The sequence below is a fragment of the Alexandromys fortis genome, unplaced genomic scaffold (assembly GCF_014885135.2).
Source record: "Alexandromys fortis isolate MF-2015 unplaced genomic scaffold, M_Fortis_MF-2015_v1.1 scaffold_40, whole genome shotgun sequence".
NCBI classification, from domain to species: Eukaryota; Metazoa; Chordata; class Mammalia; order Rodentia; family Cricetidae; genus Alexandromys; species Alexandromys fortis.
In genome coordinates, this window is record NW_026067966.1 from 4,381,624 (window position 1) to 4,408,527 (window position 26,904).

Genomic DNA, 26,904 nt, shown 5'->3' on the forward strand with positions numbered 1-26,904 from the left:
TGTCCCCTCTATACATGTGCCATGGCGACACATGTGCACAAACTAACACATGCACACATACACACACAATAATGACAAAAAAGAGTTTGACTTAATCTAAATAATATTTGGATCATAATTCCCTTAAGAGAGTCATTATACTTTGTAATAGTCTAACATGTTCTTGAAAGACATAAAAAATAATTAAATCATACTAATTTTTCATCTAATTAGCTACATATTAATCACCTACCTGCATTTCTAATTTATTTGCAATTATTTCTTTAGGAAAATTTGTACAAAATTTCTTTTTAAATTGTGCACAGTTTCCAGGTTTAAAAGCAGCATTCTCCTTTTATTTCCAAACGCTCCATCTTTTAGTCTGCTGGGAAAAGACCTCAGTTCTCCTCATAACTGCACATGTGCAGTCAAAATAATGAAGTTTGAAAAGAAATTGGGATGAAGTAGGGGAGTTGGGAGTAGAGAGGTGTGTCAATACAATGCCAATATTATTTTCAAAATTAAAAATAAATAAATGAAATTGATTAGTTCTAGGTGTATATTATAAGTGGACCAAGAAAGCGAAAAGTAAATCTTACATCATAGACAAATTTTTAAAAATTAGAATTCAGTTACAAAACTCCATAAACATCTTTTGTATAGAAGTCCACTCTTTATAATATGCAATATCTAGTAAAAAAAATAACACTTGCTTCAAATCTATCATTTACTATTTTTAAAAAATATTAGGAATCCAAAGATGATTATTGTTATAGCAAAAGAAAAGATAGCATGCCTGCTGGTTTTCACAATCAATAAGACATTATAAATTTTTTTCTAACAAGAAAATCATATTAAGGTAATATATGAAAATACAATTCAATTTAGTTCCAAATCAAATAATATTATTAGAAAAATCAATCAGCTGTATAAATAGAGAAAAATAATCTTTATTATAAATAAAAGGTAAGTAGTGTTAGGAATGATGTAAAGAAACAAAATGATACCATTATAAATTAAGCAAAACTAAGAGAAAACTATTTCCAAAATAGCTTTTTGCTGTATAACTCCAGAAAACATTGCGTTACCTTGATCACTTGAAAGGAAGCAAAGTTTGAATGTTGAAAAGGCTGCGGAACAAAGCTTTACCAAGAAAGCTGCCCTGACTGTGATGGTTTCCGCAGAGACGGGAACGATTTATCCCACACATGTAAGTTCACTCTGCTGCTGGTTCTGCTGCTGTAAACTGCCAGAATCTGCGGTCACCAGAAGGGTGACCTCTGAATCCTTTGTGGTTTTGGTAGTTGGTATGGGAAGATCCCTCCTAATGATGGACAGGACCGTGACTTGGGTGAGGGACCCTGCACAGTATCCAATGGAGAAAGTGAGCTGACCACGACCAAGCATTCAATGGCCTCTGCTTCCTGACTACTGGAACAGTGTGACCCCACCGTAATGACTGTAAATGACCTCACATAACTTGAACTGGCCCACAGATAAACATTTTCTTCCCTAAGTTGCCATTGTTGTTTATCATAGCAACAATAAAAGAAACCAAAGTGCTTATTGCTGCAAAGTCCTTTAAGAAGCTAACCTTCCACCTGTAAATCTGCTGACATCCCTGAAGAACTACCTCTCCACATAAGGGCTTACCATTCGGCCTGAAAGCAGTCCAGAGTTCTGGTCATTTCCATTTTTATCAGGAAATTACAGAGAAAATCTTCTATGGCTTCATGTACTACGTGTCTTGAAGGAAGAACTGTTTTCTGCTCCTAAAATTTAAATCCACAATTATTCATTATGCAAATGTCCAGGTTTTTATTAAGGGAACAGGTAGCTGTTCACTTACTCATTATGTAGTAACTTTTTCCTTAAATATTGTGTATTGTCCTAAAAACTGGGAATAAAACATTAGTGACACAAACATTTCTATTCCCAATGCAATAGTTTAGTAGGTAGAAACATGATATGGATAACCAGCTGTGTGTGCATATTCCACACACTCTGACAAACAGTAAGTATCTGGGAAAGTAAGGACAGACTCTCAAAGACAGGCAAATGCCAGTCTGTGGTTAATGTGTGTGTAAAGTAGTGTACTGTGCAAGAACTGTCACAGAGGAAGACTTCACTGAAGAGTAGATCTGGGCCATAATCACAAAGATGTTAGCCCAAATACTGAAATGATGAAAGATCAAAAGCCTTACTCCAAGTTCTCAGAGGATCAAAATCAAAATCTCAAAACAAAATTCTGTCAAAAAAGTTCTTTTTTAAGTTTAAAACACATTTGAGGGACTAGTTTGGTCCTATGCTTTCTCCCTGTCTGGCTGGTGTTGGTGAGCTCCCATTAGCACAGGTAAACTATTTCAGTGGGTGAACACATCATGGTCTTGACCCCCTTGCTCATATTCACATTCTTTCCACTGAACTCTGGGAGCTCAGTCCAGGGCTCCGGTGCAGGTCTGTTGGTAGATGAAGGTTCTATGGTAATATTTTGCATGTGTGGCAGACTGAGGGGCCATTGACAATGGTACCAGTTTTTATCCCTACTGCATCTATTAGCTTTTGGGGGAACCTATTCTCTTTGGATGGATAACTTGCTCAGCCTAGATATATAGTAGGGAGGGCCTTGGACATTCCACAAAGCAATGTGTCTTGCCCTCTCTGAGGACTGGATGGGGGTTGGGTGGGAGGGTATGTGGAGGGAATGGGAGGAGAGGAGGGAGTGGGAACTTTGACTAGTATGTATAATAAAAAAAGTTTGTTTTTTTAAAAAAAAATAAATAAATATAAAAAGGCATTTGATTGACTTGTTTCATTCTTAAAAAGAGACTTATTTATGAAAAGTAAAATGTAAAACATTTCAGAGTTCATTTCATTCAACAAAGTAGGCAATATTGTATATTTCCTAAGTATGAAATTTTAGATATAATAATGTCAGTTGTGTGGGTATTCATTATGAACAGACAAAGCATATTTATTAGAAAAAGGACCAGTACAAAAGGCACAGATGTATCTCACTAGGAGGAGTGAAATCACTGGAATTCCAAATTCTAAACTCCTATAGTCCTTAAAGACATCTGTAAAAGACAAGTTGAGTCACCAACACATCATGTGATCAACTACAGAGCTGAGACCACAGAAACCCTCCAAAAGACATCCTTCCATTTACTGAGGAGGTTCTGGAGTTCTGTGTACACACACAGTGCTCACATTCAAAATACCAATGTTCTAAGACATTTTAACAGAGTTCTATTTTTCAAAAACTCATAAACAAATTAGCCTTCTAAAGAACTTTACAGTTTATACCTCCAAGAGTGAAAATCGAGTGAAAAATGAGATACATTGGAGAGTGAATTGTAAAGTATCATTATAGTTAAAATTCTGAAAAGATTAGTACAAACTTCAGGATACAGAAAGGTTTATTAGAAAAGTAGACTGTATTCCACATACGGAAGGCCTAGTTCAGTCCCATGGAGGCCACACAGCTGTTGGCCTAATGTTCATGATTTTCCATGAGCTTGGTTCAGCTGTCTCTGTAGATGTCTCCATCATACTCTAAACCTCCCTTGCTCATATATTCCCTCCTCCCTCTATTCGATTGGTTTACCAAAGCTTGGCTTGGTGCTTGGTTGTGGATCTCTGTGTCTGGTTTCATCAGTGACTGAATGAGGGCTCTATAATGACAGGGTAGTCACCAATCTGATTACAGGGAAAGGCTAGTTCAGGAGGCACCCTCTCCTCTGTTGCTAGAGTCTTAACTGGGGTCATTATTATGGATTCTTGGGAATTTTCCTAGCACCAAGTTTGTCCCTAACCCCATAGTGGCTCTCTTTATCAAGACATTCCTTTCATTGCTCTCCTACTCCTTTTTGTCTCCTCTTCCTTTTGTCCGTCCCGTTCCCTCATGTTCTCATCTCCCATTCCAGTCCCTCTACCATCCTTCTTGTGTGGAGACAGAGGTAAAGCTTGGACTTCCTGTGAGGCACCTGATAGTAGGACCCGGATCTTTCCCTTGAGCAAGAGCTAGCTTATTGGAGCCCATTCCCTATGATGGGAGGCCATGCTCAGCCTTAATACAAGAGGAAGGGGCTTGGCCCTGCCCAAACTTAATGTGACAGACTTTGTTGACTCCCCATGGGAGTCCCTACCCAATGGAAGGAGTGGATGAAGGGTTGGCTGTGAGGGTGGGGTGAGGGGGATTGGAGGAGGAGTGGGAGGGAGAAGTGCAGTGTGGATAGAATGTAAAATTAAATTTAAAAAATAAATCAAAATTTAAAAAAAGAAAAGTAGATTGTGGACAACTGTAAACACTTAGTCCTCCAGAGCATCTACATATGTGTAAACATTAACTGTATTCTGAGACCTTATGTCACTATAATTATCTGTTCTCTCTCCGTCAGGGCAGAAGTCCTCAGAGAGTACATTCACATTCTTCTTTTGTATGACGTTTCTCTCTTTTCTCTTTTTCTAAAATTCATTGTGTAGCAAGATGAATATCCCATACTTCATTTTTGCTTCTCCTAAGCAATGTTTCCCTGCTGTAGAGGACAGTGGAAATCCGTTCAGCATACACACACATCAAACCAGATACCCAGCAAAAACAAGACTAATGATGGACAGCAACACCACGGTGTAAGTGTCTTCCTGTGGTGCTAGCCATGTGATTATTTTCAAACCAAGCAGTGATGTGGCTGACTTCTTCAGGAAGGTACACCTAGCATTTCGTGATCAGGAAGGAAAGCCAATGCAAAGAAATGACCCACTTTTAAATGAGAGTTTTCCTGTTCCATCTCATGTAGCCATTCAACCTTGCTAATATTGCTGGAAACATGCTGGGATGACCAGGAAAAGCCAAACACTGATGACCTCCTGAAGTTTGCACTAATTTTAAATCTATCTTTAGATTTGGAGATTCATTTTGAATCCATTTTATTCTGCAAAGTCCACCAATCTACAAATTATAATTTGTAAAATGCTTCACTTGTAACATAGAAATAAGCAGATGTGGTCTAGAATTTCAGAGTCCAGCAGGAGCATGCAGTTGACTTAAAAAGAACAATAAATAAAACTTGACAGATAGTGACAGTTCTTAAGGCCCCATCTGCTAACCAGGGTAAAGCATGCACAAGTTCCTCCTCAGTCTGCAGTAAGGCAGTGTCCATGATCCTCAGCCGTCAAGTCCTCCACAGGACAGTTAGTTCACCAGCTGTGTGCCTTGTGATGTTGGCTCAGTTTCCACTACTGCAAGCAGCTTATATTCAGAAGGCTGCTAACCCTGCCAGACTTGCAGTTTCTGCTGGGGTGAACTTTTTGAAGAAAGCATGGAGTAACGAATGAAAGGATAGAAATTAGTACACAATTAATTCACTGGGCAACTGTGTTGGCTAGTTGCTATGTCAATCTGACACAAGCTAGGGTCATCTGGGAAGAAAGAGCACCAACTGAGAAAAACTCCCTACCAGAGTGGCCAATGGGTAAGCCTGTAGGGAATTTTCTTGATTTTTGCAAATGAGCTCAACCCAAAGCAGGCATTACCACCCCTGGATAGGTGGTCCTAGTTCATTTAAGAAAGCAGGTTGATCAAGCACAGAGGCAAGCCAGTAAGCAGCACAGTAAGCAGCACTCCTCCATGGCCTCTTTAGGTCCTGTCTCCAGATTCCTGTCTTGTGTCGCTGTTTTGACTTTCCTGGATGATGGACTACAGGCTGGTAAGTAAAATAAGCCTCATCGACCTTAAGTTTCTTTTGCTCATCAAGCTTGATCACAGAAGTAGAAACCCTAAATAAAACAGAAATTGGCTCTTGGAACAGGGAGTGGCTGTGAGAAGACAGAAATTGCGGCATTTAGATGTTGGACTAGAAAAATCATTACTCAGGAGCTCGCTGTGGGTAGTGCCGCCCCAGGCTAGTGTTTCAGATGCCAGCAAGCAGCCTTCAGGCCTCCACGGCCTCTGCATCAGCTCCTGTCTCTAGGTTCTTGCCTTGATTTCACTCAGTGATGGCCTGTGATGTAGAACTGTAAGCTAAAATAAATATTCTCAATTTGCTTTTTGCCAGAGTTTTATCACAGCAAGAGAAACAGTAAGACAGCCAATATCTTTTTTAAAAAAACTAGAAATTCATTAATTCCACGCTCAGAATTTAGCTCTCCATCCCTCTTATGCAGTCTTTTTTCCTACAGAAATTGTGGTTTTAGGGATTTGAGCTTTCAAGACTTCACCAGTCAGGACAGTGTCCTTCTGAACTGGGATTAGCACTGGATTAAAACGTATATGAACACAATCCAATATCAAAGTCAGACTCTCATCAGCAATTACAGAGGTGCTGAGGCAAGAGAAAGAATAGGTACTCTGAGGGACTATGGAGAGGCCAGAGCTCCCTTTCAACACAACAGAGCAAAGGGCAAACAAATGAAGAGACTGTTGATTCTTTCAAATATCATTAAATGGCACTACAATTTTGGTGCCTTGTGTTTTAGAAATACTACAAGAGGAACAATGGGGGATGTCAGTACTAGAATCTGCAATGGAAGCAAATGAGTCTATCAACTCCATAGGAGCTTAGAACGTAACCAAAGCCATTTGCCATCATGCAGTCCATGATGACTTTCACACCGCATGGGACAGCTGAGCAGTTGCTACCAATACTTAAGGTGTTCAAGACCCACAAGTTTAGTTATCTTCACAGAACACATTTTAGATACCTGTGTGAGAAATGTGGATATAATTAAGAAAATAACAAATAAAATTAAACAAAAGAATATAAAACTGCACTGGGAAGTGTGATTATTAATTTTGATCTTCAACTTGGTTAGAATGAGAAGGGTCTGGAGATACCAAAGCACACTTTCGGCTATATTTGTCAGGGTGTTTTCAGAGAAAGTAGGCTCATGAGGTCTCTGGCCTGATAAAAGTTTGACTCATTTATGGAATAAAGCCATAACTAGTTGTTGAGAGGAGGGGGAACCCTGGAAGTACCAGGACCTGAACTGAGGCCAGAGGTCACTAGAAACAGTATCTGGAGAGATTTATCTTGGCCTGGTCCCTTGCAACTATGGCTCCACTCTGCTTCCTCCCCACCATAAAGTGAGCTTCTTCACCATGCCTTCCCTTCCATGTTAGGCTGGCACCTCTACAATTCTAAGCAAAAGGAAGATTTCCCACTGAAGCAGTTTGCTCAAGTGGTTTGTCACAGCTACCGGAAACCTAACACGGTAAATGCATCACTGGTTTTCACGTCATTAATCAGAAATTATTCGCTTATTTTCCGACTATTGGGAAAGAAGGCCTACAAAAACGCAGTAGTAGATTTATTCCCTACTTTTTTTCCTCAACTGGAAACGTTACATAAAAAGTACAGAATGTTTACCAAGAACTGCATCCAGGGTAAAAGAATCGTCATAGTTCCAAATAGTCCCTTCCAAAAGTCCTGTGCAAAACTGAACAAAGATGCTTAGTCTTCCTAGTTGCTTTGATATTTTTAAGAAATTAAAAATGGAAAGTTGGGACCATGATTTATCCATAGTGCTTGAAATAGCATCTAGGAGCACATTCTTTTTGAAGGGATACCTTGCTCAGCCTAGATATGGAAAGAGCGCCTTGGTCTTGCCTCCAAAGTGAAGTATCAGACTTTGTTGACTTCCCATGGCAAGTCTTACCCTTTCTTAGGAGTGGATAAGGGAGTGGTGGTGTGGAAGGAACAAGAGGAGGGGAGGGAGTGGAAATGGGGATAGCTATGTAAAAGAAAAGAGTGAATTAAAATAGAAAAAAATGGAAAATTGAGGTAAAATTTGAAACCCACAAAAAAAAATCTGTCAGGGCTACAGAAATAGTTGAAGGAGTACTCACTACTCTACCAGAAAACCCAAGTTCAATTCCCAGTACCATGTGGGGTGGCTCACAACCACCTGTAACTCCACCTCCAAAGGACCCATGCCTTCTTCTGGCATCTGCAGGTACCTGCCCTCATGTGCACATACCCACACAGACACACACACATAATTAAAAATAAATCAATTTAAAACAAATTGTTATAAATATACAGTTCAAATGATTATGGTAGAAACCAGTAACTTGGACTATCATTCCTAAAACTATTTTTAAACATTATGTAACAATATCTGACCCTCCATAATTAATATCATTGGAGATGCAGAAATGGGGTTGTGTCATTGTGGTATAGTATTTACTAGAAAAGAAAGACTGTATAATTGCTAGGTAAAGACTCAATATTATTTCTGAAAATAACCATTCATTATGTAAATGCTTCATTCTTTTTGTTCAATAAATGTGAAATGTTGTTTTTACATAATATGTATGAGAGAATGAATTAGAAAAGCAGCAGGAAGAATAGAAAAGCATACTAAAGGGAGGACATTACCTATAGTTTCTAAAAATGCACATGAAGGTGCTAAGAAGTGTGTGCATGCATGCTCAGCCCTCAGGAGGGCTTACACATTGCTAAATTATCCAAAAATAATCTACTCACTTGGATCCAAAAGCCTACTGAAAAAAAAAAAGATAGATTTAGATATAGTTGAAAAACTAGCCTGAAATTGAAGATTCAAAAAGATAAAAAATACAGGCTCACTCACGCTCTAGGCCTTTGGGGACCCTGGGGGGTGCCACTGAGATGAACAGGTGTATGGTGCAGCAATGGAAGAGAAGTCTTAAGGTTCCTGCACTGTGGAGAGAACCCGTGCTGAAGACTGAAGATTCAGCAACAGTGAGGAACAGGATAATATGGCAGCCTACACTGCCACCTGATGCCATGTGACTTCCTGGCCTATGTGGCTACCAAGCACCATGTCTGAGTTTGTGATCCTACTAGAGACAGGGTCCGTGTTAACTTCCATGGCCTTTGTTAGCACCAAGGACCATACAGATTCCCGAGGTCTGGACCACCACCTGAGGCCAAACTGATGTCCAAGGGCCATGCTACTGCCAGGGACAAACTAATCCGGGTGGCCTGCACTGCCACCTGAGGCCATGGTCCATGCTGGAACTGCAGCCAAGGGCCATGTGTGGTTCTATTGCCCAACTGCAGCAAGGTTCTATGATGATACCCTTGCTATATTACTGCCAGCGGCCACAGGACAGCTGGATCTGGTGGCCTGGGCACAGAAGTGGTCCTGCCCCTCGCTGGTCAACTTAGCAGGTTAGTGGCTCCGCTGCTGGGAAAGCCGGCCCTAACTCTCAATGGAGAACTCCCCCACTCTTCACCAGCTGCCACAACTGAAGATGCCACACACTGAAGAGTTGGCCCTGACCCCTACCTGAGGGGAACGATCCTGGTGGAGGCTGGAACTGATCAACTCAGCTACCACCCAGGCCCACACCCAGGGCTTTGAGTTGGCCCACCCCAACATGTACCCCATCCAGGACCTCCCAGAGCTTGTGGAGGGAGCAGTCCTGTAGAACCATAGTTACAGGATCATTGTAATGAACATGTGCAAATGAAGCTGTTTGGGTGAAAGAGTATCCTGTGTGGCACACAGCTTCCAAAGCCACTAAGACAGAAGAGTATAGTTGCTTTTCATTCTTGGGAGGGAGGAGGCTACAATGTGGAAGGCTGACAAGGAAGGGCTGGAAAATGGTGGAACAGGTCACATAATGTGAAATACCCAAAGAATCAATTTTAAAAATGTTAAAATAAAGATAAGAGATAAACTAGAATTTTCACTTTGAAACATTTTTAGAGGGGAAATGAAAGAAGCTCCAGAGAGATTGTTCATATGAGTTATACAAGAGTTATCATATGAAAAATTAAAATCTGAAATATTTACTTATATGTCTTAAAATAATCACAATGAAAGTTATGTATAGTGTATCCCAGGTGGGCTTCCAACTCATGATTTTTCTGCCTCCATTCAGCATATCCTGCCATTGTATGTCATCACCACTGACTACAATAAAAGTTTTTTGGTGGGGGAGGATGTTCAAGATAGGGTCTCACTGTGTAGCCCTGGCTGTTCTGCAACTCTGTAGGCCAGGCTGGCCTCAAATTCAAAGGGATCCACTTGCCTCTGCCTCCCAAGTGCTGGGATTAAAGGTGTGCACAACCAATCCGTCCAACAACAAAACTTTTACATACTAACATATATATCTTATAAAAATAAATACACTTTCCAACGCAGAATGAAAACTGGGTGAGAAGAGCGGAACTGTCCCATCTCCATTTTACCCAGGGAACTGGTAAGCATGGAAGGGGTCATAGTCATCAGTCAGACTTCACAAGGGATATGGGAACTACTATGAAAAGTCTTAGAAAAGGAGGGAAAGAAGGAAAAGGAAAGAGAAAGGGAACAGCAAAATTTCAGAAATTTAAGTCTTATTTTATTTTAATCTTTAAAAATCAAAATTCTAATTTATAAAAACTGAAAAATCATTATAGATGTTAACAGTACAAAGGGTAGTAAAATAAAGAAGAATCCAAATCTAAAATTAGCAAAATGTTACAACAATATACTTACAAAAAAAAGTCACACTTTAGAAAAGGAAACTCAACTTAATTGTAAACCTTTCTTTTTACAAAATTATATAATTACCTTCTCCAAAGAATACACACAGAGGAATACATATACCCATAGATATATGTATCCCTGTCTATTTATTTAAGACTTGGAAAAGACTGTAATATGAGGTATAGCTAAATTAGATCAATAATATTATCTATTTTCCATGCTTTCTTAACAAAATTAGTTCACCTTCCAGAAAAGAAAAAGTCATGAAATTTTAACTGTTAAGCATTTCATGTAGGTTAGATACTTCCAGGAAAACAAAGACACAAAATGCTTATAAGGTCCACTACATAATTTTTAGCTTATCCATTTAACAACAGTTTTGAACAATTTCAGTTTACTTTCTTATATGATTAATCAGTTCTCCGGGAAGGTATCATTTGTTAAAAAGTCATATAAGAGTAGACATTGTCTGGATAATGGTGCTGCAAAGAATAAATAAAGCTTACTTTAAGTGTTTTATGAAAATCAACAAAGTGAAAAAGTATAGCAGATTACAGTGTTCTCTTTCATAATTTGTAGTTAAATTACTTTCAAAGCTTCATATAAAATGAATTCCTGTTAAACTGCTAGCTAAAATATTATACAAAATTCTCACCAGAATCTGAACATCTGTAGCATGCTCTTGAACTATGTGAATTGCTTTTGCCAGGTCTTCTTCACCTTCTGGAATGCTGAAATTGTCATCTGGTATCTAGACAAGGACCAGAAGAATGGGTTGAAATATTGAGTGCCTTACAGTGCTCCCCACTTATACAATGATACATTCTCAGACATGATGCAGATGCTTGAAGATGTGGTTACTTACCAACCTTGCAGATACTATTGTTCTCATATAAACATACAATGCAGTTTATGTAGACACAATAAGAGACCAGTAATGATGACAATACTAACATAACAATCATAACAGTTATGACAAAAGTCATTAAAAACTAGTAATTTATGGAATTTTCAGAAACAATTTTTGGACTAGAGATGACAATGGGTAATTTAAAACCAGAAATAGGGTACAATATTGGGCAGGTCTCACACAGTCTGTTGCACTGAGGAAGTAGAGTATTCAACTAAATAAAAAGTATCATTTTAATTAATACTGCTATAGAAAGAAACATAAGGAGACATAGCAACATTTCATTTCAGAAGGTTTCTTCCTAAACTAAAGCTTCCAAGAAATATACTCTACATAGAACACTATGTGCTTCTAGAGATGAGCTCAATCTGTCTAACTAACAAGCCTCTGCATGTCAAGGCCTCTGCCAGGCCCACTTACACAGTTGGTTCAGGCTCTGACATCTAAATGTGACTTCATATCCAAGTCTCAGAAGCAATGAATTAAAAGAAAATGTTGAGACAGGAGCATGGTTTACAGAACTACAATTAAAGTAGAAAGAAACAGTGGACTATGCTTCAACTGATGCTGGCAACCTGAAAATCCCTGTCAAGAACAAACTGGATTGATGGGGGAGAGTCTTTTGTTTTGTGTTAATTTCATTGGTTAAATAAAGAAACTGCCTTGGACCTTTAATAGGACAGAAAATTAGGTAGGCGGAGTAGACAGACAGAATGCTGGGAGAAAGAAGACGAGTCAGTCAGTTGCCATGACTCTCCGCTCTGAAATGATGGCTCAGCGCTCCCTGCCTGCACCTGGACAGATGACAGAATCAGGCTTAGGCAGGCGGGAGAGCATGGTGGATTCCTGCCGCCACACAGAGAGATGTTTTCAGGCTGTGCAGTGCTCTGCGTGTCAGATTTGGCTGTAACTTGGATGAAAAGAGTTTCTGTGCTGTACACTCAGTCTCAGAGTTAAAGTGCTGAGTGTGGCTCCTACCTGGCGGCCCCAGAGCTAGTAGAAAATGGTACGTCCTCCATTTTAAAATTGAGAGAAGTGGAGCCAACATCCAGAGCAGCCCTCTGCCCTACAGCTCAGAGGCTCAACTGATTCAGTCACAAGTGGCTCCGCCATGTTGGACTGGGTGGAGCAAGCTGGCAGTACCTGTTTTTGACCTAGAAATGTCACAGCTTAGATTCTTAATGATTTAAAGGCACAAAACAAAGTGCTCCTGGATAGAAAAAAAATTACAGATTCACAATAAAACAGATTTCAAACATAAAAGACCTATAATGGATCACACTGTTGGATAAATATACGTAGGCTTAAAAGAGAGAAAAAATAGATAAAAAATAAAGTTAATGGTTTAAAAAAAGGGTAAAGTCTTTAAAGAGACAGAGTACAGATAGTTATAGATTAAAAAAATAAAAAAAAATAAGCCACGTAAAAATGGAGTCTGGATTCTTTGTATTATTGTGTTTTCTTTAAATCTTTTGACTGTGAAGGAGCTAAGTACAGAGAGACATTTCATTATATGGGCTGCCAAGCTTAACCAAAATGGATATAAGGGTATTATGATTTCAAAATTTGGGTCTAAGGATATGATGCTTTGGAGAGGGTCTTCTTTTGTTTTCACAGAGTATGAGACCCTGTGGATTACTTCTATCCCAATATGGTATGATAGACCACGCCCTCGTAAAAGGTTGCTGTAAACACCCTCAAAAAATTACTTCGCTCAACTGCCGACTGAGATAAACCTGGCACACAGGTTACACCCTAAACGATCTGATTAACAGCACCTCCATTCAGCAAAAAGCAATTTGGAGAAAAAAACTGCACCCATGTTCCCAAATGTTGTTTATAAATGTTCTTTTACATTTAAAGGGAGATATGATATAGATATGAATAATTTACATTGATATAAACTTTGCTTTATTGGTATTAAGTTAAGGTCAGTTTTGTTATATGTATATGCACATTTCTGATCTTGATTAAGGTGTTGTGGTTGTGTAGTTCATTTAAAAATGTAATGTATATAGGTTGTTAATGGATAAACATCTATAATAGTCAAATTTGTAGTCATGTTAGTTAGATTTTCTAGATATATAGAAATATATTTCAGTTAGATAGACATTCTTCATATCTTTCAAAGACTACAGAACATGGCATTTAATGTTTTAATAACTTAGGACTTTTCATGACAAGGAGACATGTCTGCTCCTGGCAACACCAATCTACTTCAAAAGGAAGATGGGCATCGAAGAGTCTCCTTATGGAGTTGGATAGCCATTTGAGCAAGAAACTGTTCTTGCCTGGACTGTTGCATAAACTGGACACAAAGAACCCACAGAGAGAGGACTGCTGAACTTGCCTAAAGGTGAGATGGTCTTTCGGGGTTCTTGATTCATGAAAGAGCCCGCAAGACATTCTGCAGAACACAGCAGAAAATACTGTCTTTAAAATTTCCTACTTCATGAAAAAGTCTGCTGGATACTAGTGGCCTGTAGGCCAAAGATTGATGCCCCAACGGTACAAAAGAACTTTGGGTGACTGTCCAGGCAGCGAGATGTCTCTGTCATTTCTAGAGTTTTGGAAGTTGCTTACCTCTTGTTTGCTTTGGTAATATTATATCCTTCTGAACTCTTTAATGGAGTTAAAGAATAGTTAGTTATAGTTATAGTTTTCCTTAGTTATGATAAAGGATAAATAGATATAAATATTGAAACTGTAATTCTTGTTTGATAACTGTTTTGTTATATGTAATCTTACTATGTTAAAATGAAAGCCTTTCTTTTTTGTTTAAACAGAAAAAGGGGAAATGATGAGGAAGAGTCTTCTTTTCGTGTTAATTTCATTGGTTAAATAAAGAAACTGCTTTGTCCCTTTAATAGGACAGAAAATTAGGTAGGCAGAGTAGACAGACAGAATGCTGGGAGAAAGAAGCCAAGTCAGTCAGTCACCATGACTCTCGGCTCCAAGATGGATGCCTGTTAGACTCGTCCCAGTCAACCACACTCAAGTGGCAATACGGATATTAGAAATGGGTTAGATCAATATGTAAGAGCCAGCCAATAAGAGGTTATAACTAATGGGCCAGGCAGTGTTTAAATGAATACAATTTGTGTGTTGTTATTTCGCGTATAAAGCTAGCCATGCAGGAGCTGGGCAGGAACGCAGCCCATCGCTCCTCTTACTACACTGGATGATGGGGAAAAGTCCCAGATAGAAATGACCACCTATGAAACCACAAACAAGGGAGGTGGCCAGAGTTGAACCCAAACAGAGATGGGGCAACTGGAACAGGAAGATCTCCCACTCAATGTAGATGTTGAAAGAGCATTTTCTCAACTCCATTGTAATCAGTAAATAGTTAAACTTCTGCTTAAAACATATCTTATCTTAAATAAAGCCCTTATGTGCCCCAGGAAATAGGAGAAAGCGTTCACAAGAGTAATTACCTCCTCGTATTCACACTCATCTTCAGAAGCCTCAGTCAGGGTCACCTCTGAGCAGTTGTCAAGTTTAACACAGAAAAGTAGAACAGTGTTATTATACTACAGCTGCTTGACCTCAGTACAGTACTGGATCTAATAACCTCAATATGAAATTTGTAAAGACATACAAATTAAAATTCAACCTTTTTCTCCATAAAGCCTATAAGTTTAGATATAAATTATTTCAACTAGTATTTTATACCATTAAGTCCATAAAAAAACTACATTCATTTCTGCCTGTATGACTATTAGCCAGTGACTTCTAGCTTGATTTTAACAGTATTTACACAACTACAGAATGCCATTCAGGTAGTATGAATTAGAATTAGAAACTATATAAAAGGGTGCATGCCAGCAATCTGTTTCGTAACTTCAATGCATCCACATTAACTACTCCAAGGAGAAAGGTGACTACTTGTGCTAGCTATCTCTTGCTGCAAAACCATTCCCCATAGGATTTCTTCCTTGCCAGATATTTCTTAGGAAGCACCAAGCTGCTGACAGCCATGTCTTTAAGGAACTTTTCCTTCACCAACTTCAAGTTTTCTGAATATTTGTGTTCTCCCAAGTTGCACAGCCACTCTGATATTTTAGAAACATTTCTTCTTAGGATAGCACCTCAGTTACAAAATTTGTGTTTATTACTTATTGTTGCATAACAAACTTCCAATAACATATGGCTTAAAAGAACAATAAGTCAGCACTGCTTATTAGAATGTAGATGAACCTGGAAGACAATAAACCAAGGAAAACCAAATCAGAAACACATAGGAAGAAAGTAAACCAAGCAAAAATAAATCAGAAACACATAGGTCTCAATTATATCTGGAAACTATAAGTTGTTCAGCTTAAAGAAAGAGACAGTAGTAGGTAGTTACCACAAATTAAAGGTGGAGAAAATGGGGAGATATTGATGTAATAGAATACATTTCCAATCATGAAAAGAATAAGTTCTAGAGGCATAGTGCACAGTGTGAAGGCCATGAGACAATAATGAGTCAGAAACTTGACATTTTCAAAGAGTACAGCTCTTCAGTGGTTTCACTACACCAAATGAAGAGCTCCTCAAAGAAAGCAAAATTAGAGCTAACACGTGATCCAGCTAACCATGCTTGGACATCTAACCAAAGGGACCAAAACCAGTGTACACAGAAATGCCAGTACAGATGTGTTCACTGCATCTCTGTTTACAACAGCCAAAACAAAGGAGCAGCTTAGATGTCTATTAGCATGAACTGATAAAACAATGTAGCCCATACACATTCACAACAGAATTCTGGTCAGCTATAAAGAAGAAAAATATGTCATTTGTAGGAAAATGGAACTGAAGATCATTATATTAAGTACAAGAAACTCAGAAGAAAAAATGTTGCATGTTTTCTCTTGTATGACAAATCTATGTATCTATTAAGCCAATACACTCATGAATACACAATACTAAATCAGGGTAAATGATACACATATATAAAACGTCATAAAGAAGCAGATTATTGTATATACTAACTAAAGCAATCATTTCTTTAAAACAAAACTCCGAGGCAAATACATTGACTTAATTACTTTTCTGTTGCTGTAATGAAACACCATGACCAAGGCAACTTACAAAAGAAACATTATTTTGTCTTGCAGTTGCAGAGAGTTAAAGTTCATAAAGGCAAAGAGAAGGCAACAAATAGGCATATGGGCTGGAGCAGGATGCTGGAATTCATATCTTTTTTTTTTTTTTTTTTGGTTTTTCGAGACAGGGTTTCTCTGTGGTTTTGGAGCCTGTCCTGGAACTAACTCTGTAGACCAGGCTGGTCTCGAACTCACAGAGATCCACCTGCCTCTGCCTCCCTAGTGCTGGGATTAAAGGCATGCACCACCATCGCCCGGCTTGGAATTTACATTTTGACCAAGATAGAGAGCAACTGGAAATGGTGGGAATCTTTAAACTCTTAAGGCTTGCCTCCTGTGACATACTTCCTCCCCAAAAGACACTCTTCCCAATCCTTTCTAAACAGTTCCATCAGCTGGAGACCAAGTGTTCCAATACATGAGCCTATGAGGGACATTATTGTCATTCAAACCATCATGTGTATTACTTTCTCAACTGTATAAACATTTCAAAATGTCTGAGATAAGTGTATCAAAGTTTTACATTGTACAGCTGAATGAATGCAATTTATATTGTCAATCATATTTCAATAAAGTTGTAAAAGGAACAATTAACATTTGTTACATCACAGTTTCTGAAGTTCAAGAATGCATTAGCTACTTAGTTGGATGATTCTGAGGAGCTACCATGATGTCACAGTCAAGGTGACAGGTGGCAGTCATCTCAAACCTGAGCTAAGGCAGCAGTACGTACTTAAAGGAGAGCTAACATTGTCTCAGTGTTGGATGATGGCCTTCACTCAATCTTCATGTGATTCTCTCCACAGACATAGTAGCTAAGCTTACTTCAGAATTAACAATAAATGATGAATAACCACAACAGTTTTTATAGCCAAGCCTCAAGTTCAATATCTTAAAGGCTGTACAGGGCAAGCATGTTCAGCATATAAGGACTAGTGAAGAGCAAAACCTGATAGTGGTGTAGCCTAGTAAAACAGCGCTTGCCAAGCAGGTGCAAGGTCCTGGTATCTGTCCCTTGAAACTCAAAAACAGAACACAAAATATAGGAGGCAGGACCCTTGCTTTATCATGTTAGGGACAGCCGAACTACCAACCAAACTACCTTGCATGTTTTCAAGAGACCAAGAAAGGAACTATATGAGAAAAATCATTTAGAATGGTCCCTAAGTTTCAGTAAAAGCTGTACATCTATTTTTTTGTTATTCCTTTCCTCACTCTAGAAAGAATTGAGCATCTATGAAGAAATCTTTCTTCATTGGTTAGGGTGAAAGGATAAACACAAGCCATTCTAAGCCTCCTTCCAGTTCTAGATCTGAATTTTCTGTAACATTTTTATTTATTTAAATAAAATTTCCTAGGGCTTAGCTAGAGGGCATTAACATCTTCTGAGAAGTGGCTACTCCAAGGTGATTTCAATACCAATCCCTTGTCAGTCAGTTTCCAGAAAATAATGTCATTCTTCCCACTTGTGCATGATAAATTCCAAAACAAAGTAAATATTCTAACATCCTCGGTGCACAGACTAAAAATTACAAATGAGCACACACTGTCTATGTGAGGAAGAGATACCAAAAGGGATTGTTAACATGGCGATATAGAGATAAAAATGTCATTTATCCTCAGAGTACTAGCTATGTAAGGCAACACTTGGAAATCTTACCCAGAAAATGTCCTCCGCAATAACTTTTAATCGTGAAAAAGATACTGCTTCCTCACAATCAAAAAAAAAACAGATTATATGAAAAATGTCATTTGATAAAGCATGAATGTGTTTCCCATGGAGTATAGCACTGTTTACTTTCAAAAAGACCCTTTGAGATTAAACATCCCTGTCATATTTAAGATGAAAATTGAGAAATATAAATTAAGAGACTTCCTAGGCTATGAGTGACAGAGACATGTTTCTTGAGTTCAATGCGGAGAATTTTCCGTTATATCATAGTATTTTTACACTGCACCCTAACAATAATGGTTTATTAACATCTTAGATAATATAAATACAAAATTTGTTTTCAATATCCTAGGTAATGACCTCACATATTTGTTTTCCGTGTCTCAGTGGCACCTTACCAGCAGTTAAATAAAATCGTTTAAATAGCTCGATTTGAAGAGCAAGGAGGAGAAAGAAATATAAAGCAGCTAGAGGCTAAAGAACTGATCATTAATCTAACCAAGGCCAAAGGATTAGTACGAAGAAAGATCAAATACAGAACAAAGCACTCAAAAGAGGAGCAGTTAGACTCCCTGACTGATATCTTTAAGTAGCCACAACATGATCTGTACAGAGGAGTTTCCCAAAGCAATTCATCTTGAATGTGGTAGTGTAGTGTCCTTGAAAAAATGTATTGCAAGGTGTGGCTATCTGTATGCATCTGTTGTCTGGATAGCTAGCAACACATGGCCAAACGCACAAGCTGATACTAAATGATTCTGTGCGATTTACAAACGTGCATGCCACTGGAGATATAGAACTACGTGACTGTGAAAATTAGAGAAGAAGGGGGACCAGAAACACACAGTGATGCAGTACACCAGAGGACCTCAAGACTTATTTGAAGCCACAAGCTCAATTCTCACCTCCCCAGTGCTTAGGGTAAAGATGGGCTTGTAGTCAGATGTCAATCCTGATCATTCCAATGAAAACAGATACCCTGCCCAGCACATCAAAGCGTTATCTATTTCCAAACGCTCAGAGGTTCTAATGAAGAGAATGCACTGTATTTAGATACTGATCCCCTGACCCTTGGGACAGCCAGAGAAATGAAGAATCTGAGGGAGCATCACATGCAAAAAAAAAAAAAAAAGAGGGGTTTACATTTTTCGGGAGAGCAAGCTTGCAAAGGTGAGAGGGGCAAGTCATGGACAACTGTCTGAAAGAAAAAGCTAACTCCTTACTCTACTTCTCCTTGCACTGAGCGACTCTCTCACCTGTGATCTGCTCTCCCAAGAGAGCGGGTGTTCTAGGAGACACCCATATAAATTAAGCTCTTCGTGGTTTGCATGCAGAGCTGTTTTCTGATGGGGAAAATAAGTGATCATTTAGACTCAAATGGTTTTAATGATGCCAAGATGGCTCTGAACAGTTAGACATTTCTACCCTCATCTGTCCACTACTCCCCCAAACAATATATTAACAGTAATGTTGCACTCCACCTGCAAATCTCATTTCCCCCTTTTCTGTTACCCTTGGCTCTAGGGCCTGCCTTTCTGTGCCCTCACATCTGCAGACCCTCAGTCTACAGCCTGTTCTTGCTCTTGTCCTGCCTACAACCATGGCATCCCTCATTTCCAGGCCAGATTCTATATCATATAGCTGAAGTCTAGCTAGAGACAGCAGCTCCCACTCTGTCACATCTTCATGTTCTAAGAGGAATTTAGGGGCATCAGCATTTTATGGTATAAAACACTCCCTGATAATTGGTCCCCATGGCTAGTCTCTAAACTTACAGAATCTGCCCTAGCTCCTGGTATTGTGGATCCCATTAGAAGACAGGCCGAGATTTATAATGCATGCACTGAAAATGCCATAGAACACCACGACAGTGCCACAGAAGACACAGCTTCATGACCAGATGCCTCACGGCGATACTTCAGCTGGACTAACAATAGAAATGACAGCCCGAATGGGTCGCAAGTGGGTTCTTCTGAAAGTGGATCAATGAACAATTTGCAGCTATGAGCAATAAACAAACTTCTTGACTTACAAGACGCTTCCTCTGTCATCCTTATAGGTAGCATACAGCAAGCAGTATCCATAGAGAGGACCAGAATGAGACATTACTAATTAGGCTTTCCATAATTTCCCAGAGCTGCAGAAAGAAATCACTTTGCAATCTTTGCAATCTTCTCACAGCCAACGTTCACAGAAGCAATAAAAAAAAATCCAGCCTGGATCCACTCTCATTAACATTTTATTTACCAAACTGGAAAGTTACTATAAACAGCAAATATCCCTCTCTTAGGAATACCAGCCTAAATAAAGTTAACTGAGAAATATAGATAAGAGATGACAAATAATTGGCATGCCCGTTGTCACATTCTCGCTGCTGTTTACTTGGGTAGCCTTTACCAGGAAGTCTTCATAAGTCCTCTAGGTTATCAGCACCATATACACAGAGCTACGACCAACTCAACAGACTTGGCAAGAGTGGAAAGCTCCTGACCACTTGGTAGGAGGCAGCTGTAGCACCGCTTCTGCTCAGAGCTGAAATACCTGAGCACATTAACTGCATGCTTCTCATAGTGGGTGGTCTGTCAAAGTCAGGAGACATAAAGATGGGCTCTATACACTATTCTTCTCTCTGAACATATTTTTTGTTTTTGTTTTTGAAACAGAGCCTCACTCTGTAGTTTCGGCTAGTCTGGAGCTACCAAAATCTCCTGCCTTGTTCGGCACTCTGAGGGCTGGGATTGTGGGCAGGTGTCAGCATGCTCACAGTATCTAAAAATATAGTTATTAGAAGTCAATTTGTCTATAAGTTTCCTGCTCCAATTATAGACTTCAGACCTGTAGCATCTTGGGAGCTTGTTAGCCACAAAGAAACTCAGTGCTCACCTGATTTACTGCATTAAAGTTCATCATTTAAAGATTCATGTGTGATTCATTAAAGTTACCATAGACTACAGGACACAGAGCAAAATAGTTGTTCTCTGTAAAGAGCCCATGGCATTAATACATGCAATATTGAACCTTCTGGATTTAGTACATGGCTGTTGGTCTAGAGTCTATATTCGTGGTATCAAATCTTATTATTTGAATATATGTAAGAAATTCTAGCATCTAAACACAAGCTTTCTGATAACTGGAAGTACTTTAGTTATTAGTAAATAGCAATTTACTAAGTATTTCACAAACATTTTGCAGTCATATAAAATTTCAGATTTTACAAACTCTGAAACATATGTTATCTGAGGGATTTTTAAAGAAAGGAAGAAAGAAATAAAGGAAGGGAAGAACAGAGAAGCCAGTAAGTTCGTTATATTAGCTACTTTCTTTCAGTACCCAATTAATAGTCTTTCCAAAACAACATGTTAATAATAAAAGCAATAAACTATAATAAAAGCATCAATGATAGAATTTTCAAGTAGGTGAAAGCTATCAATGGATGGTTCTCCAGCAGTGAGGCACTTCATAGACAACAGGCATCTTTGGTGGGACACCAGTCTAGTACTACAGCCTTGTTCCAGGGTGGCTCTGAAATCCTTAATTTTGCAGCTGTAGATACCAGGTCCGTATCCAGAGCTGAAGATGATGCAAAGCCTCACTTTCACTTCACCAAGCCATGAGAAACTGCTCCTGGGACAGCGGTAACCTTAGAGAAGGCAGCAAACTCATCTATCTACACAACTTAAGACACTAAATACTTACTGCTGAAATACAAAAACCTACAAAAGAGTTAAACACCAATCAGGGAGTGGAGTTAGGAGAGGAAGAGGAACCTTCAATGCTTCTCTTTCCTAGAGTGTGCCTTTCATTTTTCTCCCTTGGAAGGGTTTTGGTTTCGAGAAACAACACTAAAATCAACTAACCTTTAGCTTGCTTAGTCCAAACTCCTCCCAGCATGTGTCTGACGAGAGAAACTGGGAACTCCTAAATAGCCACACCTTATTACGCAGCCCTTAGTCACTACTACAACTGAAATTCCACCAAACTGTGACCTTAAAGTATCACTGACAACTGCCACCAGCCTTTCTGAGTTCAGTAGACAACTACTTGGCCCAGCATGTTTTATAATATTGCAAGTATTTTTCTAACAATAAGTTCTATGAGGAATCCATCCACTCCTTGACTAGATTTCCAAATGCTGTGGTGACCACAGAGAGCCATGTCATAGCGTCTGCTGCCAGCACACCTTGACAAAATTTAAAACAAAGAAGCAATTCCATCAGGAAATCCTTCACAGAAGAAACAAGAGTCACTGATAACAACCAGCAGGTAACAGGAAGGACTGTTGCGGCTGGATCTTTCTCCTGAACACCTTCCCTAAGCCGGAACAAAAACACTGAGGCCCATATTGGCAGAAGCATCTTTCCTGTTGTCCTAACTGGCCTCTGTTACTGTGATGGAGCAGTAACCTTTTGGTTGGGGGAGGAAAAGTTTTATTTGACTTATGGGTTACAGTCAATTGACAGAAGCTGGGGCAGGAAAGGAAAGCAAGAGCACAAGCAGAACTCATGGAGGAACACTGCTTATAGGATGACTTCTCTGGCTTGCTCAGTGACCTTTCTTATAAAGCACAGGCCGGTAGGCCTAGGGATGGCACCACCCACAGTGGGGTGGGCCTACCTGCACCAAGTAGCAATCAAGAAAATGCCCTGTGGACATGGCCATAGGACAACTGATCTAGACAATCCTTCAATTGAGTTTCCTTCTTTCCGTGCATGCCAAGTTGACAACTGTCCTAGTTAGAGTTTCTGTGGCTGGGATGAAACACTGTGACCAAAAAGCAAGGTGGGGCGGAACGGGTTTATTAAGCTTGCACTTATACATCTCTGTTTGCTTAAGGAAGTCAGGACAGGAACTCAAATAGGGAAGGAACCTGGAGGCAGGAACTGATGCAGAGGCCAGACTGCTTACTGGCTTGCTGAACCTGCTTTCTTAAAGAACCAGAATCATCAATCACCAACCAAGAAAATGCCCTACAGGCTTGCCCACACACAGCTCAGCCTTTCTTTTTTTATCACAGCCCAATCTTATGGAAGCATTTTCTTAACTGAGGCTTCCCCTCTCGATGACTTTCATTTGTAGCAAGCTGACAGGAAACTCCCTGGCACAGGATTGCAATTATGACACTAATGATGAGCCCTGCTTCTGTGTCTGGTGTGAGCCACATTAGTCTACAGATGTTTCCTGTGTCTCTATGCTTTGGAGGAACACCAGATGATTTCCTGGAGAAGTTAAGTGAACCTCTTTCAAAGACCTTTTTCAATACTGGTAGGTCATTATCTAGTACCAGTAGTATGGCATGAATTATAAGAGAAATCTGGGCAAAATGCACCAAATCAGAGATATTTACACATATGTGCAAGGTAAAGGACACTGGAGTTCTGATTCACTTAAGCACACTATAACTTCCGTTTAGCCACTGAAGAGCCTGAGAGGTAGAGACTTTAAACCCAAGAAAGTCTCACTTCGGCAACTATAATAATTGCCTTACATAACAATGTCAAATAACATAATACTGTCAATTTCTAATTACTCATGTGAAGAGAGCCCAGGGATACAAGGATAATTGGCATTCATAATTAATCCTCAAACTTCATTCTGACTAATAGTTAAAACCTCTCCCATGACTAAACCTCTTCCCTCAACACTGAATGTAGAAAAATAACTAGTTAGATGTTTGCCTTTGCTACCTTCCCCGGCTTTCTGTTTGAAACATGAAATAGTAATCAGTCAACTATAAAGAGATGGAAGAAGACATAGAAGCTACCTAATTAATGAATCTGATTGTTTTACATTTGCAACTGTAACTTAAGGCATTTATTGGAAGATCTGTGTGTAGCACATGAACGCACAAGGAGTGTGGCAGAACATGCAAAACCTATGCAGCTTCAAGCCAGTTAGGAAGGAAAAGAAGGTTCAAGGTCTCAACCCTAACCAAGAAGCTATCCGCAACTGATAGGGAACCAAGAAGCTATCCGCAACTGATAGGGGTGTGCAAGGGAAAAGTCAGGTTATTCAATGGTTTCACGGGGTGATATCACATTCCACATTCCAGATCAGGCCTAATGCCCTGGAGTAGCGGTAAAACACAAAATGAACTCAAAGGTGTTTTTGTAGACATTTTGTTTCATTTTGGTTTGGGCATTTTTGTTATATTGGTCTTTTACCTGTTTGTTTTGACTTTCATTTTGGGGAGGGTTTGCGGGGAAATGCTGTTTTTGTTTTTTGTTTGTTTTGACTTTCATTTTGGGGAGGGTTTGCGGGGAAATGCTGTTTTTGTTTTTTGTTGTTGTTGTTGTTTTTTTTTTTTTACTTATTCTGGATTTTGTTTCTTATTTTTGTTTTTGTTTTAGAGGGACCACAAAATTGGGCAGGGAGGGAGAAGAGCAATATCTGGGAGAAGTTGGGGAAGGCGATAAGCATGCTCAAAATATATTGTATGAAAAAATGTTAACCAAAAAGATGGGTGTGTAAACTGAAACAAGTTGTGGTTTTAATTCAGTGTTCTTCTGGAAGATTCTATAAATCTGATTTTCTTGTTTAAAATTTAATTGTGTAAGAATATTGTATTTAATTTACAAATAGATCTTCAAGGTGTTATCAAACTATTAGTCTCATGTTAATAACTAGACTATTTCTAGATAATTCATTTTCATGCAGACAAGTTTTTGCAATTGTTTGATGCAGATGAATTCAGAAATTATAACATATTTTTTTTTATCTTTAAAGGGAACATTCTGGGACAGATATCCTGTTTGAGCTATGAAAACAGATTATAAAGACTCAATTACAACACTAAGGCATCCACTTATTTTATTCATATTGATTTCAAGGTATTCAGACTTACATCCTGTAAAAATCATTTAGAATCCAATATAATATTACATATTTTCTTTAACTCTTTACGCGCTTCTGTGTGACTCCCTAAAATATGAATATAACTGAGCCTGCTAAAGATCACAAATGGATAGCTGCTGGATCTATGAGATCTTGAATTAAGACACAAAGGATTATAACTGTGTAAAATAATAAAGGGAGATTGTTTTACTGTCTTTGACATCTTTGTGGATAGTCATCTTTTTTTTTATCTACTGAAAGAAAAACTTATATGACTCTTACAAACAGTGCACATTAATCCAGAATAATTAATGCACTTACCTAGAGGAATGAAGTCCTCTATAGCCTTGCAAAAATTAGTGAGCCTAAATATACACATAAAATTATTCAATTTTTCTGGTAGCCCCATTCATACCTGCTCATCATGATGCTGTTCTCTGCCAAGCATTTGTCAGCTTTAGTAGCCCAACCGAGTAGCCCAATAGAGGGAATAGATTTAATCAGTGCTATCACTAAATAGCCAAAACCAAAACTCCTAAAGAAGGCAGCCAGTCATACATGGGCAAATTACTTAGGACGGCACAGTTGGACAACGTCCACAACCATGTGTGCAGTCGGTGCGTTCATCTCTGTGCCCATAGGCACAGGTCTTCCTTCATCCCTCTTAATGATGGAAGCCATTGCGAAGGTATTCTGAGGATCTTTTTTTTAGGGCAACCATTAAATCACAGAACTGAATCAATTCCCTGAGGCACCTTCATGTCGACAAGGTGTAAAGTACTGGAGGCTTCCTTCCCTATGCTCAGGACCACGGATGAACCTACACTCCTAGAGTGACTTCAGTGGGCGCTACGACACACTGGGGTGACAAGGACTCCTCCGGGGTGCCCCACGGACACTGCGCAGGCCCCGACAGCACCAGAAGGATACGCTCCAGGTAGTAGGCGCCCTCGGCGGCCACCGCCTCTGCCGCGTCGCCCGTGGGCGACAAGCCAATGCCCAGCGCCTCCTCCAGCACCCGCATCGGCGGCACCCCAGGCGGAGCAGCCATACTCGCGGCCCGGCCCACAGGGCCCCACGGTCCCCCACGGAGCCCCCTCGGTGCCCCCAAGGCGTCCTACGGACTGGCGTGGCAACTCTCGCGAGATCGCGGGACCCTTCACCCCCGACTAGAGGAGGACCTGAGGGTCAGCGCCTAACCCTCTGCGTGTCCGCAGTTGCTAGGGCAACGCGTTGCCTAGTTACCCCAGACGCCCCAGGATGCTTGGAGAGGAAACTAGATGCCACAAACCCAGCCTAGCGGCTTAGATTGCATTTTTAACCCAGGCTACTTATTGGGAGTTTTGATTTTTACTTGGTTTGGCCTTGTGCTTTGACCCCGTTCTTTATCACTTTCCTTTCTTCTCGTTTTTCACATCTAAACATCATCAGTCCTCATTTTTTTTAGATGTGTAGAGAACCCCAAATGTTCTAGTAGGGACAGGCTTAAAGGGGAGAATACTTGTCTCTCTAACTAGAGGAAGGGGGAAAATCTAGAAAACATTATTGGCCAACTGAGGAGATGCCAAATGTCCCTCATACCCTTAGCAATGAGGAACGAGGGTGCTCACCTGTATTACACGCTTTCTAGCAATCTTTTAATGCGTTTGTGTGGACATCTTTTTTGACTTTGGCTTCTTACGTACAGACATGGAATAGTCCCAGTGGCCTCAAATTGCAACATTGATTTTTGCTGAGTAAACCCACATCAATAAAAAATTATGAGCTACCTATAACCCTAACATAAAGTATAACATGATATTTGGGCTAGGGAATGTAGTTAAGAGCTAAGGTGCTTCCTCTGGAGGAAGGGGAGGAGATGAATGGGACAAAGAGACAAAGAGAAGAAACAGAAGGGATGGAAGGGGAACGGAGAGAATTGACTGATTTGTCCAGTCACGTGTTTGTTGCTGTGACCGGTA

The 26,904-nt window shown here is 39.6% G+C and overlaps 1 protein-coding gene across 2 annotated transcripts in view; it reads right to left on the bottom strand.

Annotated features, from left to right (window-relative positions):
- Spag16 (sperm associated antigen 16) overlaps positions 1-26,062 on the bottom strand; it is an 896,526-nt gene extending 870,464 nt beyond the window's left edge. For both annotated transcript variants that reach the window (XM_050154322.1, XM_050154323.1), the window contains exons 1-4: positions 25,874-26,062; positions 14,788-14,834; positions 11,096-11,191; positions 1,633-1,751 (exon numbers count right to left, since the gene is read on the bottom strand). In XM_050154322.1, the coding sequence (XP_050010279.1) occupies positions 1,633-1,751; positions 11,096-11,191; positions 14,788-14,834; positions 25,874-25,994 (383 nt within the window). In that variant the 5' untranslated portion in view covers positions 25,995-26,062. The remainder of the gene's footprint in view (positions 1-1,632; positions 1,752-11,095; positions 11,192-14,787; positions 14,835-25,873) is intronic.
- Between the last annotated feature and the right edge of the window lie 842 nt (positions 26,063-26,904).